The sequence below is a fragment of the Ochlerotatus camptorhynchus genome, unplaced genomic scaffold (assembly GCF_037179485.1).
Source record: "Ochlerotatus camptorhynchus isolate MF236.1 unplaced genomic scaffold, CSIRO-AGI_Acam_v1.1 ptg000135l, whole genome shotgun sequence".
Lineage (NCBI taxonomy): Eukaryota > Metazoa > Arthropoda > Insecta > Diptera > Culicidae > Ochlerotatus > Ochlerotatus camptorhynchus.
In genome coordinates, this window is record NW_027040625.1 from 1856033 (window position 1) to 1874213 (window position 18181).

Below are 18181 nucleotides of genomic sequence, written 5' to 3' on the forward strand. Positions count from 1 at the left end.
ATAAACGTGGTCAATTAAAGTTTTACTGTGCCTGGAAATACGCGTATACTCATTTACCGTTTGCTTTAAATTGAAAAACTCAGCTAAACGCTTCAAATGATTTGAATTAAGGTTATCAAGCCAATTAATATTAAAATCACCAGCTAAAATATTCAATTTACTAGAATCAAGGAATGCCTCGAGTCAGTGCTCTAAAACTTCAACAAAACGCTGGTCACTAGAACTGGGAGAATGATACAAAACACCCTAATTACCCATCTTCATGCCACGTACAACTGTAATGCCCAAGAATCAGTTACCATCGTTAACTTCATTGATACGAAGGTCGAATTGAACTGATTATTTGACATAAATAGCAACACCGCCAGTGTGTCTAGAATGTGATAAAAAAGCAGCAACAATATATCCCGGAATACTATACTGATCAAAAGCTTCAGTTTCTACATTATGATGTTTTTCTTCAACAATCTGACGCAATGCTACGTAGTTCGTTGACAACCCTGTAATATTCAAATACAAAAAATCGAATTAATTCACATTCCTGGAACTTGGCTGCCATTTATTGAAACGCAAGCTGCTTTTCTTCTGATCAAAAAGTCTTTTATAGAGCAAACATTCCGAGCTAAATGCGGCATGGTTGACGTCCAAGTTCATTTTTCGTTCTTTATTCATTTTCATACAATTAATACATTTCAATACAGTTGATGTACACTCCAACGTTTTGTGTTGTTGGCTGCACCTAGAGCATCTCCCACATTTGAAGCATCTCAACACATTAATCGCGGCAGCTATCGAGCACCGATCAAACCCTACATTTACTTTTTTCGCACATAATAAACATTTATACGTATCGGAGTGCAGTTTCGAACCCCTTCGGATACGGTTGTGTTTAAAGTTTGCTCTCTGTTTTGTGCGTGTGTTCGCTTTCATAGTTTTTGGCTGCATTTGCCGGATTAGCGCTGGCACCTCCCGGACAGTTATACGTGTGTTTTCTCGCTTTCCGAGAAGTTTTAGAATCGAGAAAGAAAACATGATTCATCATGTGTGCAAGCATCATAAGATTTAGCGCTATCTGAGTTGTTTAATTTTGTTTTCTCCCGGACAAGAATTTGTGGCATCGCGAGTGATAATTTTAATTTCAGTTTATGATGTTAGTTCGTTCGCAATTATTTTTGAAAAAATTAAGTGTTTTCGATCGAAAGTGTACCAAAAGTGCTTTTGAACGTGTTCCGCAGTTGGGTGTGGGGAAATTCGTGCATTCCCGGTTGATTTTCAGTGTAAATTCCGTATCACAAAATTGCCCACCGATTCCTTTTTTTTTGCCGTTCGACTACGACGGGTGTGCTTTCGCGAGAGTGACGTTTATTTGATGCCGTTCAACTGTGTTTTTTTTTATAACCAGCGGTTGTAAGTGTGCCTGCGAATTGCATTGCCTCCTGGGAGCAGCGTTGCCAGTATTCCAGATTTATCTGCATTTTACAGATTTTCAGTTGTCTTGCCAGATACACAGACAGATCACGTTTATTTCCAGATTTTTTAAATATGTTCCAGATTTTTAAAATGTGCTGCTTTATAAATATCACTGGAATGGACCCTCTTATAAAGAAAAGCCAAACTTACTACTTTAATTACTAAAGGCCATCAACGTTGGACATTATTGCAACATCATACATGGAATTGTTACAACATGGTTGCAATGGGTTGCAGAATCATGAAAATTGAAACATTTTCTTTACATTGTTGGCTGAAAACTGTCTTCAAATTTTTAAAAATATCGAGCCAGTTTTTGTTTGATTTTGAGTTTTTGTTTAGATTTTGACTGTAATTATTTATTTTTTGAATCCTGGATTTATAAAAATCAATATTTCAATATGAAGGAAGTTCCTTACTTTTGGAATTTAGAGAAATCGAAAACTGTTCAGGTTTGAAAACAATAAATTGAGCTTTGGAAAATTAGCAAGGCTTTTGAATCTAGACAACCACCAGGACTTTGAAGTATGTTCGTGATTTTGAGGATAATTAATTAGATTTCTTAATAGAGTTTTAAAGTACCTGTGAATATTGAGTTACCTTAGCAGTCTGAAATACTTTAGAATTCTGAATTGCCCTAGATTACACAATTTTAAGGGAACTCTGAAAATAGTTTACAGTGAAGTGTAAGTATGCAGTCTGTGCAACCTTTGATTGAAGTGAAGACGGTATAAATTGACTTTTGCAAACTCTAATGACAATTGCATGGAGATTTTGTGAAGAAAGGAAATAGTTAGAATTCGGAAGAGAAATCATAGAAAATTCTTAAGATGAAACTTAAGGAGAATGCTGATACGAATCGTGAAAATAATTTCAATTGGATTCTGTCCAATGTTTCTATGGAGATTAATTTTTAAGAAATCTGGCAATTATGGGAAACTTTCAAGGCCTTTTTGGCAAAGTACTTGAATACTTAGGAAATACTGAAGAGGATTTTAAAACAATTCTGATATTACCTACAAAGCAGTTCAAAGGATATGTCTGAGAAGAATGTGACGGTCATTCTGAAGAGCGTACCAAGGACATTATTAAGAATATTCTCCGGGAATTTCACAGAGTAAAAATTGAGACAAAATTATTTCAATTCTTGGAAATTATTTCCAGCTTGAGGGAATTGTGGAATCAGAGAGCAATTTATAAGAGATTACAAGAGATAATGCTAAGAACTCTTAGAATGTTATAAGTTTGGATATTATCAAGATTAGTTTAGGGGAATCCAGAATAAAAGTATGATGAAATTCTAGGATGATTAAAATTGAACTCTGTAAATGAAGTATATTCAGACTAACAAACAATTTCATGATCTGGGAGCCAGGAAAAATATAAATTCCAGAATTTAGGATCCTTTCAAGATTCTGAGACTGCAAAAATGACGCTTTCAGACTTTCATTTTAGTTATAAAATAATATTATTCTTTGGCATACAATTATTTGTAATGGTCATGTGCAGTTATCCGTAGTTCAAGTAAACTGTGTGTGAGTACCACGATGTTAGGTTTTGATTCTCACTTTAGCCAGGAGAATTTTAGTTTGAAATAAAATTGCCTACTGGTCTACCGAGTGTTGTGAGCTGTATGATGTCAAGAATGAAATTGGAAGTCTGATCAATCGCAGAGTAATATTACAATTACTTAAAACTAATAACAAGACATATTCTGGTACTGTATCAAATATTAAGGACTAAATCGTCTATTAGTTAAAAAAAATCATACTATCAAAGTTGCTTGACTCTTTGCTGCCTTATAATCTTAAAAATATTTTCTGCAGTATTTTACCAAAAATTTAAATCAATTTTGAAATGCTGCGTAATGGATATTTAAACTTTTTGGGAACACTGTGTCAATACTTTTCTTAACTTTTGGATGATTTTAGCAATGCTAACAAGTTGGCTTTATATATTTTTTAAAACATGGATTTCATAAACATTCTGGATTTTTACGGAGATTGACGCATCACTTTGATATCAGTAGCATTATGTTAAAAACAGGATTGTATATGAGCTTTCCAGATTCGTCCAGATTTTATATTTAGACTGGTTCAGGTTTTTCAGAAAATGACCTGGCAACGCTGCCTGGGTGGCCGGTTCAACGTGTTCGGATGTCACGCTTTCATCGTGTAGTTCTATCGAGAGTCTTTCAGAAGTGATAGTTTTTGTTTAACTGTAGAAGGATATAAATCGTCCTCTAATCTATGGGAGCTCTTCGAAATCGCCGTTAAGTAATGGATTCCTTTGCAACATGTCGGGTGAGAACTTTCCTTTATTATTCTCTTAACATTCATTCCATTATTATATGACACATTATATGCTGGGTATGAGACGGTCCAACCAGGGCACCCGATTGAAGCGATTTAGATGGGGAGAGTGGAATTGCCAACTTCCTGTCGTTAACAGTTCGGGAATTGAAGGCGGGCTCTTCTTTCCCACTCATTGGGACATCCCCTAGTGCGATGGCTTGTACATTACCGGGTTGTAGGATTTTATTGTTGGCAGGAGATTCTCTTTAATCCCGCGGACTAAGCGTAAGTGTCTCTGCTTACAGGTTCGCCCTCCGTTTTTGGCCCTTTCATACAATGGTAAATTGAATACAATCAGGTGTTGTACTTGATCAAGTCGTACGAGGTGGACAGTCCACTGTCTAATGGTTGTGCCTGCAACAATGAGTGGTTTCCTTTACATACATATATAACAAACATTTGTACGTATCGACATCGACTTCTATTACAACACTAAACTTGTTATAAGTGAAGCGTGGATTTTCAAACATGTTCACTACTTTTACATAATTTATAGTGATGTCTTCGTTTTGACTTGTTAAGGAGTCAATGAAGACATCGGAGGAATACTGATCGCTCATGCCCACTATTTTCAATCTTGGCACCGAAGTGGGAACAACAGCACTATATTTTCACACAGATTGCTTTCAATACCAGTTTTTACATCATTTAGATTAGCTGCTGTTGCACACTCAACAATAATAGAGTCATCTTTACCATTCCTAAAATTACTGATGTTGTGTGTTTTTGGGTCTAACTGTGTTTTCAAAAACTCAGCAACACAAAGGCTTTCGGTAAAATGGCATTCGGTCAAATTTTCCATACTATTTTTTTCGCGCCTCCCTAGCTTGAAACCTGGCTACGCCCGTGTTAAGCCTGCAATAGACTTTTTGTAAAATATGTCCAATAAGTTGATTTTCAAGCGGGTGGCCACATTGCCCCACTTTTCCCTATATCTTACATTTTTTACAAGAATAACGGATACAAGCACATCATAATGTTGCTATACTTTGCACCACACTTCTTTCAGTCGTGGAAATCACATAAGATTTACGTGAAACGCACATAGAAACATTGTATGTGAACTTCACGTAAATGTAATTAACAATGTAAGTGTATTTCGTCGGGATTCCCTTGGATTCCCACGTAAAACTGAGGGAAAAGGAAAACGTGAGAACTTATGTGATTTTTTACGTAGCTTCAACGTTTCGATTACGTTGTGTGTATGGGCTCAGATTTGGGGACACCAATCATACTTATGGTTAGTGCGCTGTGCATTCACTGCATTCACCACAATCGAACTAAATACTTCTGTCTACTGCAATTTCCTTTGAAATTATGTTCTTACTTCGGACACCAACCAACAACGCTTTGACCACCAATGAGCGTGCTGGATAAACTAGAGCGACGCCTGTTGGACGATATCGTCCGACGTCCGTCGTCGGTCCCAGTACACGCCAGATCGATATCGTAAGACCGAGCGAAAGAGGGATACAGAGAGAGAGAGAGGTAGGAAAGAAGCCCAATAAATTAATTTAAATACCGCATCCTCCAGTTATAAAATTATATGTTCTGTGGTTTTTCGAATTTCCCCCGTACCTACGTCGTCGGTCGGCGGGCGTCTGTTTCGGAGCCCTCGGAGAGGTTGTTTTTGGTGTTGTTATGCTTTCCACCTTGTGGTTATCCGGGTCAAATTCTGGGTGTAATTTTCGCCGCTGCTCCCCAGTCATTGCGTTCCTACTCGGTAGATGGTATCGCTTTCCATTTTGAGGGCTGCAGCACATAATGCGGGCCGGGGCGTCGGATTGGGCCCTATGGATTACGGATCGTTGTACGAACGTACCTCGAATGTGTACGAATGGTTCGTTCCGGACGTAGGTGGTTAGAACTGATTATTTGGAGTACGATGGTGTAGACGGGCGTCAGAAGAACAACAAGTGTTAGTTCTGCCCTTTGGTTAATTAGACACCCGTCGCGAGCCCTCTGATTAGTCCGGAATGAGTCTGCAGAGTGAGTCGGGTGCGCCGATGGAAATCCCCGGGCCGAGACTCGAACGAGAACGGGCATGGTGTTATTGAAAGAGAAAAGACGGGGCAAATCTGACACATTGGAAAATGCACCAGAACTGATTGATTTTTTTATTCCACGCTGTCCGCAACGGATGCTATTAGGGCAGCAAAAAAAAAAAAACTCATGCATGGACAGTGAAATGACCTCTCTCGCTGTCGTTCGAAATCTGACCGTTCCATTTCAAGATTCAATCAGCAAGTAGTGGAACAGGTGGCCAGGTGAAATGACATGGCACATGTATTTCGAAAATACATGGTCATGGTGGCACGCGAGACACAACAACAACAACAACAACAACAACACAATGGATCGATGCCAACGCCATGTACCAACTGATTATTTAACGGCGTGTCAGATCAGACAGGTTAATGAGTTCAAGGTGAATGGGATTTAGCGGTGAAATTGCTTTCGATAACTTCAATAACAGTGCGTGGCGAAGTTCTTGGGTAGGGGTTTCCAGAATGTCAATTCCAACGAGCTTTCATCCGTTCATATTCTAAAGCGTTTCTCTTTTCTTTCGTTCATATTTTTTCCAGAAATTCGACACCAGCAGTTCCGGTTGAACATGTCCCGCGACTACGACCTGATGGGCGTTCCCCAGGATAACCCCGCGCTGGTGAAATACGTTCGGGACATTCACATGAAGAAGTACCCGATGACCTTCATGCGCAACGCCAACGTCCCAATGGAGCATCTGAACTTTACCAATCGACACGAACTGACGCCGGAGATGGCGCACTTCATTTCCGACCTGTTGGGCAAGAAACGTTTCGGAACGTTCTTCCAATCGCTAACCGGAATCAGCGATTCCATGATGACGGCACCGTGGTTAGCGGAAACCATGAACTGGGGAGGCTACCTGGTGGAACCCGATCCGCGAAAGTACTTTTCCCTCCGCAAACAGAACGCGTTCCGTCCCAACGTGCAAGTGATTCATGCCTGTCTATCACCGAACACTTACCCCAAGGAGGTTAGTACGCGATGACATCGAATGATTGATTGACGGTCGATTTGTTTGTCTGGGTTTTAAGCTATCGGCCTCACGCCCTCTACCCTTTACCGTAGGTTACGCTCCACCACGATGACGACAGCGAGGTGCGAATCAACAGCGTGCTGGACGAAGAAACCGAGTGGTTCCACCCACGTGTCAAGTGCTTCCCGGTGTACACGCTGATGTTGGCTGTGAACAGGACCTCGATTGATTTGCTCAGCCTCGGCTGTCAGGGACAGGAACTACAGGTAGGAGGATAATTGCTATAATAGAATACAACCGTCGCACTAAAGGGCGATTTCCGCCGTCGCAGCGGATGTCGGTTTTGAGGGTGGTAAAAGGTGTTATCATGCAAGTTAAGCTTTATTCGAAGGCTATGAGAATGGTTCCAGAAGGGAGGGGGGAGGATAGTTAAATCGATTTTTGTTTTCAAAGTGTCCAAGCTGAATTGAGCGCAAATTTCCCATGATGTGATGTTGTGTGTGAACGATGGTAACGTCGGAGAGTTCTAATGAAATACTGATAAATGTATAATACCATTTCCTGTTACAATGTAGTTTCAATGTAAGTTTTTATGTAGGATTTTGGTTCTGGCTATGGCCAATTCTTAATATGATGATGTTATAAAATCAAGAATTGGCATATATCGGGCGAAGAATCTTTGTCTGGTCACAAGCAAAACGTATTAGATTATGAAGTAAATCAACAGCTCATTGAAAAAATAAAGAGATCCCGGAAAAACTAACTGGGAGCAGTATAAATCAAAACTTATAGTTGGAGTAAACAGCTTGAGAGGATGTTCAAAAACATACATTGAACTCGATAAACATTCTCAACAACTCTCTGACTTAATTCAACAGGTTTATTACGATAGCTGTCCTGCAAAGGAACGTTCTACCAATAGAGATGTACCTTGGTGGAATAAAACTTTACAGAAACTTCGAAAGAAAGCCCGGAAACTATTTAACCAGGCAAAAAATAACAAAGCAATGGGATCAATATAGAGAAGCCCTTACAGCTTATAATAGGGAAATTAGAAGATCAAAAAGAAAGGATTGGAGGGATACATGTGAAAACATTGAAAATACTCCAATTGCTGCTAGATTGCAGAAACAGGGTGGCCAGCGAACCGGGAATACCGGGAAATATCCGGGAATTTGAAAAGTAACCTTGAAAACCGGGGAAAACCCGGGAATTCGATGAGAGAACCGGGAAAAATAAATTAATCACACCATAGGAATACATTTTCACACCAGAATTTCAGAATAAACCATTAAAACAGAGTGATTTTTTACCAAATGAATGTCTTTCTCTATTTGCTGCAAAATTTTCTTCAGATGTTCTTAGAATTTAATCACTCAGCAATATTTCAAATTGATTTTGGCGATTCAATTTCAGATGTAAAGTGCATGAGCCTTAAAACAAAATATTGAAGATGCTGAACTTAAGAAACAAATATTTTGTAAAAACTGAAACTGAACTATTCTTTTCCCGGGTTTTAATTTTATTAAAAATTCTCATGGTATGAATTTCAAAATGAACTTGGAATTCTGTTCTTAATTATTATAGAATTCTTTTAAAATTAACCAGAAAACACTCTGCGTAATAATTACCATTGAATTCTTTTTGGAATTTCCTTGAAACCCTTTCTAAGAAATTGTTTGGAATCCGTCTTAGAATTCCCTTAAACCTATTGGAAGACTTTGATTTCATTGAAATCCTTTTCAAAATTTCCTTTTAACTCTAGAATAAATCTTTCGAACTTTGGAATTATTTAGAAACCCCTTGGAGGATGTTAAAGAATTTCTTTCTAATTATTAGCAATTTTTTTGCAATAAATTTAGTTGGAGGTCTTTGATCATTTACACTAGGGTTGAAATTTCGCCAGAACACTCTTAGAACTCTGTTTCTTGTTGAATTCTCATCATAATTCTCTTGGGATTCTTCAAAAATTACCTAATAATTTAATTTAGAACTTGCAATCTTCTCAACAGAAATCCCTACAAATTCTTTTAACTTTTTCTAAGGACTTCATGTCAGAATAATTCTGGAATTCTGCTCTGAACTTCTCCTTTGAAAACTATGTTGGATCCTACTCAATAGTTTTTTTTTAAATCATCACTTTGAATACTTTTCAATTTTACTGAAATATCCAGGGCTTGTCCGCAAGATTCTATCGAATGTAATGTAATTTGTTTTAACTCTTAAAATACTTCCAAGTCTCAGAGCAATTATGACTGCACGACTATTTAATATATATGATATAATTTTTTCAAATCAGTGATCTTGGAAAATTTTTAAACTCCCACATTTTTTTCTCCAAATCTTGCATCACGAAGATTGTTATTAATCCCAAATTTTGAAGAAAAGTTATATTTTCAAACCCACACAAATTTCAAAGCCCCACCCTAATAAAAATAACCATAAAAGAGAGCTTAACGACGTTTTCGGGGTATCATCCAAACCATTTTTTTGGATAGTTTACCCATCCGGCATACAGTTCGTGTATAGTATTTGTTTATTAGGGCAGAATCTTGGGAATCTATCTTTATCTCCATCGATTAACTTTTCTTTTGATTTTTGAAGTAAATATATGTATAAAACTACCCTAAAATTTTGGTTTGATTCTAAACATTATAAGAAAATTGGCATGACATTTTCGGTGTCGCAATAATTTCGTGTTCGCCCTTTAAATCCAGACTTTCTGGAGTAGTATTGGAAAAAAATCCGTAAAGAAACATTGACACCTATCCCGAGCAAAGTCAGAGATCAAATTGAAATCTAAATTTGATGTTGTGATTTCTCTAATAATGATTACTCAGGTTGCTGTCGTTTTGGTCGTTTTAACGGTTAAAACTATTTCTGCTATCAGTGAGAGCAAACTGAAAACTAAATTTGATATCCATTTTTCCTGTTGATAACAAAACAAGTATTCAATTTGATATTATGCTAAGGCAATGAAAACAAACCCGCAACAACATATTTTTGAAGAGCAAATGTACAGCAAAATGAAAACAAAATTAGGTATCAACCCAAGCAATCCAGCATCAAAATGACAGCAAATTGAAATCAAGTTTTGATATCAACATCAAACTGAAATCCTAATTTGATTTCAGTTAATGCAATTGACAAATTTTGTTTTCATTTTGCTGTACATTTGCTCTTCAAAAATATGTTGTTGCGGATTTGTTTTCATTGCCTTAGCATAACATCAAATTGAATACTTGTTTTGTTATCAACAGGAAAAATGGATATCAAATTGAGTTTCCAGTTTGCTCTCACTGATAGCAGAAATAGTTTTCAATGTGATGTCACAGGAAGATTTTTTTGCTCTCAATTTTGATATTTTAACTGTTAAAACGACCAAAACGACAGCCACCCGAGTAATCATTATCAGCGAACTCACAACATCAAATTTAGATTTCAATTTGAGCTCAGACTTTGCTCGGGAAATTTGTCAATTGCGTAGACTGAAATCAAATTATGATTTCAGTTTGATGTTCATATCAAAACTTGATTTCAATTTGCTGTCATTTTGATGCTGGACTTTGCTCGGGATTCTCACAGATATGTTTAAAGCAAGCTTAACATTAAGCTATTTTCCAATAACCCGGCCTCAAGTTAAGGTTATATTTATTCAAAAGGCTAGTAAAAATGATAAAACGTCTCCTAAATCCTTCAGGCCGGTTAGGCTATCTTCTATTATGTTGAAGACAATGGAGAAAATAATAGATGAGTATAAAAAGTCAAAGTACTTGGTTACAATTCCTTTAAATAAATATCAGTTTGCATATCAAACTGGTAAATCAACAGTAACAGCTCTTCATACGCTGGTTACAAAACTAGAAAAAATCATTAGAATCAAAAGAAATTTCGCTAGCAGCGTTCGTTGATGGGGGCCTCCATTAACTCAGTCGGTGAAGGGGCAGCTACAAAGCAAGACCAGGGCTGGGTTCAGTTCCCGGTCCGGTCTAGGAATTTTTCGGGTTGGAAAATTTCTCGACTTCCCTGGGCATAGAAGTATTATTGGACTTGCCACACAATTATACCAATGCAAAAATGGTACAGGCATCGAAAGCTCTCAATTAATAACTGTGGAAGTGCATCTAGAACACTAAGTTGAGAGCACGTAATAAGCTAATATGCGATATGCAATAAGCTTGAAATGCGAAGAAGAAGAAGAAGCGTTCATTGATATTGAAGGAGCATTTGATAATGCATCTTATCACTCAATGAAAAACTTTATGATGAAACACGAGTTCGATAAAAGCATAGTTAGTTGGATTAACGAAATGCTTAGCAAAAGAGAAATCTCAGCAAACCTTGGAAGCTCATCCATAACAGTTAGAGCTGTAAAAGGGTGTCCTCAAGAAGGTGTTCTTTCACCTCTACTGTGGTCTTTAATAGCTGATGACCTTCTCAAAAACTTAGAAGCACAGGGCTTCGAGATTATTGGCTTCGCAGATGATATAGTCTTATTAGTGCGTGGAAAATTTGACTATGTCATGTCAAATAGAATGCAAATTGCTTTAAATTATGTTTCATCGTGGTGCACTAGCGAAGGATTGAATATTAATCCATCTTAAACAACTGTTGTACCATTCATACGAAGAAGAAAAAATGTCCTTAATAATATTAAACTGAAAGGAATAATTTTTGAACTTTCAAACACAGTGAAGTATCTGGGAGTTACTCTTGACAGCAAACTAAATTTGAATTCGCATATAGAGCAAGTCATCAGTAAAGCAACAAATGCTCTTTGGATAAGTAAAAAAAACTTTTGGTAGGAAATGGGGCCTAAAACCTAAAATGATCCTTATTTGACGATTGATCCATAGACCCAGAATAACCTATGCATCATTGGTTTGGAGGCCTAAAACCAATGAAAAATCAGCTCAGAAGAAGCTGGGGAGGCTGCAAAGACTAGCCACACTCTCAATAACTGGTGCAATGAGCAGCGAACACGAAATTATTGCGACACCGAAAATGTCATGCCAATTTTCTTATAATGTTTAGAATCAAACCAAAATTTTAGGGTAGTTCTATACATATATTTACTTCAAAAATCAAAAGAAAAGTTAATCGATGGAGCCTTGAGTGTAAAATTGAACGCATTTTCGCTTGATGCCCTCCATCAAAGTCTTTACAGTGTCATCCGGTACCAGTTTCTCAGTTTTTTTTTCCATTTTCTTAACATGTCCTTCTCGTCTTTGACTGTCTTCTTGCTCTTCCGAAATTCCCGCTTCATTATTGCCCAGTACTGCTCCACCGGGTGCAGCTCCGGACAGTTTGGCGGATTCATGTCCTTTGGAACAAAATGGACAGAATTGGCCTCATACCACTCCAGGATACTTTTAGAATAGTGGCATGATGCCAAATCTGGCCAAAATAGTGGAGCTTCGTCGTGCTGCTGCAAGAACGGCAAAAGGCGCTTCTCGAGGCACTCAGATTTGTAGATCTCGCCATTTACTGTGCCTTTGTCACGAAAGGCTCACTCCTCAGTCCGCAAGAGCAGCTGGCCTACCAAATGAGATATTTGGAGGCGAACTTCGACATTTTCTTCTTCTTAAATTTGTCGTCCACATCGAACTTGCTCTTGCCGGTGAAAAACTCCAACCCCGGAATTTGCTTAAAATCGGCTTTTATATACGTTTCGTCGTCCATCACACAGCAGCCATATTTTGTCAGCATCTTCTCGTAGAGCTTCCGTGCCCGAGTTTTAGCCGTCGATTGTTGCCGCTCAAAGCGGTTTGGGAAGTTCTGTACCTTGTATGTATGTAGTCCAGCTCTCTTCTTTGCATTCTGGACGTAGCTCTGCGACATGCCGATCTTTTTAGCCAAATCACGGCTTGAGACGTTGGGATTTGATTTAATCATCCACTTCACCTTTCCCTCCGTCTTTTTGTTCTCCGGTCCCGGTTTTCTTCCAGCTCCTTTGCCGTGGTCCAACGTCAACCGCTCCTGGAACCGCTTCAACACTCTGGAGACGGTTGAATGGTGAATGTTCAACATTTTTCCCAACTGCCGGTGCGACAGGTCAGGAAATTCCAGGTGTTTGGAAAGAATTTGTTCTCTCAACTCGCGTTGGTTCACCGAAAAACACGACTTCGAGTTTGACAGCATGTACACAATACACATCAATGAGAAAGTGTGCAAAATTTGGTTGATTTTTACCCAATGGTAAAAAAGTTATGCCCTGTTGAATGTGTCGCAATAATTTCGTGTTCGCCCTTTAGATGCTCTACTTTATCTGCCTCCGTTGCATCAATTTTTTCAATTAGAAGCCGAAAGGAGTGCATTAAGGATCCGACGGTCATAGAACTTTCTTAAAGGTGATCTTAGACAGGGTGGCGACTACCTGAAAAAACCTGGAAAACCTGGAATTATCAGGGAACTCTAAATTCAGGGAATTGGGTTCTTTAATTTTGAAAAATATATCGGTTTTTATATATCATCTGAAAGAGCTTCGTTTTCAGAGCACAGCGATATGTTTTTCAACCCCACGCACTTTCATCTCGATTTTTAAATCATGATTTAAAGCAAAATAATAACTTCACTGTTTGACACTAAACTGACAAACTGACAGCTCGCTCCCATACAAAGTGACACCGAGGGGCGCTAATTAGGTGATTTTGGCAAATGTAATCGTACTTGTTTAAAATAGTTCCAGTGTGCCAAAATTGATGAAATTTTGGGTTTGGGTTCCATTTTTAATGCAGATTACGAACATGCATTTACATCAATACCCTTAAAGAACCCAATTATCAGGGAATTCTCAAAACAATCAGGGAACTTTTTTGCTTATGCATCGTTCCTTCCAAATTAAGTAAAAGCTGGGTACTGCGGAGTCGACCAATTTTATTTTGCAAGCCAATGGAAAACTGCTTGAAAATTTTCTCAAGTTTAAAATTGAATTGCTCTTTCTCAGTTGATTCCCGCCAAAAGCTCTGAGCCAGGAGTGCTCGAGCCCCCATGACTCTATCAAAGTTTGTTTACATACATGTTTCGCCAAAGTATGTTTTACTGTAATTGAAAACTCAGCTGCCTCATAAAAACTATGCTGGTTTTTATACTTTCACCACTAAGCTTGTTGGTTTTTATCTTTGAGCTTGAAATTAAGAATGTTTTATGAAAAAGTATAGAGCATTTTTAAGAGATTTCAATGCTTGACGGTAGATAAGAACAGTAACTGCATTTGCTGCTTCTGAATGTTTGGCTCCTGCTTGACAGTTCACACTGGCTCCCAAGTGACAAGCGCCTTGAGTGAGTCCGCAGTAATCAGAGTAAAAGTAACTTTGTTCTGAATATTTTTTATCGATTGTGTACCGAAAAAGTGCAATCCAAACAACCATGCGTTCATCCGTCCAATGACAGTTGTAACGCAAGGCAAATCGCTTTTTTCACCAACACCTCATATTGGTGACTTCACACCAATGAATTCATATAAGGTATGTGCCAACAGGCAGCCTGCTGGTGTTGGAAGCAAAACTATTGTAAACATTACTGCGCACTCAAATGGTGACGTCACTCTACCAACATTCCCTGCTGTCAACAGTGAGATTGACGTCAATGCCGCTATAGCTGTTTCGTGTAAAAAGATGAACATTGCAATGAAATACGATCCCCTCTAAACATTTGCACATTTCACTAACACAATTAAGCCTGTTGGCCTGGACCTTATATAAATGAAATTGACTTCACACGACTCGAAGTTCGTCCGTCAATTCAATTTGACGGCTTGAATGGAGCAAAAGAGAAAGGAACAGTCCACGTATTTTCGTGCCCGACAGAACCCAAGTAACAATTTTGGTTTTATGAGGGTTCTGTAGACCATGATTTAGACTTATAGAATGCTTTAAAACCTCGATAAAACTTGTAATGTCACTTGGGAATGATACTTAATGGCATTTATCATAATAGTAAAGAGCTACAGTAACCGGGACAATAACTCACCATTTGGGGGAAGCTTGAGAAACTATTTTTCACCATAACCATTTCAAATTGTCTACCATATTTAACTGTGTCTTCTAAAAATCTCGTTAATAAAAATTGAAAAAGTCTTCTAAATGGCTTAATCATTCTTGCAGGAACTGATTATTAGTATCAAGTAATTGCGATATAATGGAGATCATAGTCTTAAGTGTATGTTTGTAACCTGGAAAAATCAGGGAATTTCAAAATTGTGAATGAGTCGACACCCTGATTTAGTTCACTTCCAGTCTAGTGAACTAAACAACCTTAAGGGGGATTTCCGGTTCAATATTTTCAAAAAATCGATTTTTTTTTTGCATGAAATCTAAGCTAAACATGTCTAGAATATGTGGGTAAAAGAATATTTCGATCCGGCAAATATTTACGTCGCTACAGGCCATTGACTGCATCGACCTCCCGAGCGGTATGGAATGTTTCGCAAACTTTAAGCGCGTTTTTCTCGAAACTACATTTTTCAAAACTGCGAGCACTCTAGCTTTTGAACGGTTCAACCAATTGACTTCGTTCTTTGCTTCCCTTATTTAAAACACTTTTCTTCATGGAATGAACTATAGACTCAAGGAGAAATGTGCATTTTTCGATTTTTCACAGCCTGTCAAAGTAAAAAAAATCGACCGAAAAAAACGACTTTTTTTCAAATGCCCGCCATTTTGTCAAATTTTGAGATTTTTCAAAGATTCTAGTTCATTCCATTCTCTGAACTATACTCTTCAAGAAACTGAGCCGACTTTCTTTCTAGGTGACGATTTGCGACCTCTAGGCTGCTCGCAGTTTTGGGAAGTACCCGCCGGGCAGCCGCCATATTGGACGCCATTTTGGACTTTTGGACTTGAAAAAATTCCCAGTTGTAGAGCAAGAATGAATAAAGATTTGACAAAACACTCAGGTCTCTAACTCTTACCAGTTCCCTGGAAAAAAAAAATCCAAAGTTTAGGTCAATTGAACCGGAAATCCCCCTTAAGGCCTTAGAAAAAGCTAGCCTTATGCTCCATATCCGAGTGAACAGGAAGACTGGAGGAAACTTCCAAAACCTCATCCAGTACCGTAAATACCAGGGATGGGGTCACGGAACTAAAAACATAAGCATCCTAATAATGTTCAATAGTGATGAAGATTGGATGAAGAAAAAATATCACTTCGATCGTCTTTACAATGTAGCAGATGCGGATCGCGATTTGTGGGACAATGGGGGACCAAAGATTTGTCCAGGATCAATTGACTTTTATACAGACGGCTCTAGATTGGATAAATATCTCAATATCTATGGGCTACTGGCCTACCGTGCTCCAAACAGAAGTCCAAGTAATTCTTGAATGTTCTTACATTTGCTTGCGTAGAAATTATATACATTCGAATATCTGCATTGTGTCTGATAGCCAAGCAGCACTAAATGCTTTGAAATCAGCAACATGTAATTCTAAACTTGTATGGGAATGTGCAACATCACTCCAAAAATTGGCCTGCCAAAACCAAGAGAACCTATTTTGGGTACCTGCTTACTGCGGAATTCAAAGGAATGGGAAAGCCGACATACTAGCTAGCCTTGGATCATCTCAAAAACTTATAGGACCAGAACCATTCTGTGGAGTTTTCGCTTGCTCTCTTAGAATCGAGTTCAAGAAATGGGAAAAAATGAAAGTGGAGACCATTTGGAACATTGCTAGGCAGTCGAAACGGTTTATTAATCCGAGCATTTCAATGACTAGCCAAATTCTTGAACTATCAAAGAAAGATCTCAGTATGTACACTGGTTTAATAACAGGCCACTGTCCATGTAAATATCACTTGAAGCTAATAGGAAAACTTCAAGAGGACATGTGTCGATTATGTGGCATAGAAAAAGAAGACTCTGAACACCTGCTATACTCTTGTACAGCAATCTTCAATAAGAGGCGTATTTTTTTTTTCTGGATAAGGGGCTGACAGAACCCTTTTTTTTTTTTTTTTTTTTTTTTTTTTTTTTTTTTTTTTTTTTTTTTTTTTTTTTTTTTTGCACTCTTTATTTGTTCCAAATTCAAAATAAATTACATTTCATTTCAACCTAGGTGCTCCAGTTACTGCAGTAACGTACCAGCCTTAATTGTTATGATATATATCTAAGTGTTTTTACATTGTTCATGTCTTGGCAATTCAGTATTTTAAACAGGTTTTTTAACCTGCATGTCAGTATAACAATTGATATCTTAAAACTAAAAACTAAAACTAAATCTTATCTAAGTATAAAGGGAATTAATCGTTGCAATTGAGGATTGCAACGATTTTTGCCTGAAATTATTAATTATTTTGTTGGACATTTGTGCTAAAGTCTCAACATTCGAAATTCTATGTACTTCGGTTGTACTGTACCAGGGAGGCAACTTCAAAATCATTTTCAGAATTTTGTTCTGAATCCTTTGAAGTGCTTTTTTCCTGGTAGTGCAGCAACTAGACCATATTGGCACAGCGTAAAGCATGGCCGGTCTAAAAACTTGTTTAAATATTAGAAGTTTATTCGTCAGGCAAAGTTTGGATTTCCTGTTTATAAGAGGATACAAACATTTAATATATTTGTTACATTTGGCTTGAATGCCCTCAATGTGATCTTTAAAAGTTAATTTTTGGTCAAGTATTAATCCAAGATATTTCACTTGGTTTGACCAGGAAATTGGAACTCCGTTCATAGTGACTATGTGACTACTACTAGGTTTCAAAAAGGAAGCCCTGGGCTTATGTGGAAATATTATAAGTTGAGTTTTGGAAGCGTTGGGAGAAATCTTCCATTTTTGTAAATAAGAAGAGAAAATATCTAAACTTTTCTGCAGTCTGCTGCAAATAACACGAAGACTTCTTCCTTTAGCGGAAATGCCTGTGTCATCAGCGAATAAAGATTTGTGGCAACCCTGAGGCAAATCAGGGAGGTCCGAAGTGAAAATGTTATACAATATAGGCCCAAGAACGCTACCCTGAGGAACTCCTGCCCTAACAGGTAGTCGATTAGATTTGGAATTTTGATAATTTACTTGAAGAGTTCTGTCAGTTAAATAATTTTGAACTAATTTCATAATATAAAGTGGAAAATTAAACTTTTTCAATTTAGCAATCAAACCTTCATGCCAAACACTGTCGAATGCTTTTTCTATGTCTAGAAGAGCAACTCCAGTTGAGTGGCCTTCAGATTTGTTTGAACGAATTAAATTGTTAACTCTTAAGAGTTGATGAGTAGTTGAATGCCCATGGCGAAATCCAAACTGCTCATCTGCAAAAATTGAATTCGTATTGATGTGAAGCATCATTCTATTCAAAATTATCTTTTCAAAAAGTTTACTTATTGAAGAAAGCAAACTTA

General features: G+C 37.7%; 1 protein-coding gene across 2 annotated transcripts in view; it reads left to right on the forward strand.

The window, feature by feature from the left end:
- Positions 1–18181, forward strand: part of S (Star) — a 150482-nt gene that overhangs the window by 120088 nt on the left and 12213 nt on the right. For both annotated transcript variants that reach the window (XM_065220866.1, XM_065220865.1), the window contains exons 3-4: positions 6410–6843; positions 6939–7112. In XM_065220866.1, coding sequence (XP_065076938.1) covers positions 6410–6843; positions 6939–7112 — 608 coding nt within the window. The remainder of the gene's footprint in view (positions 1–6409; positions 6844–6938; positions 7113–18181) is intronic.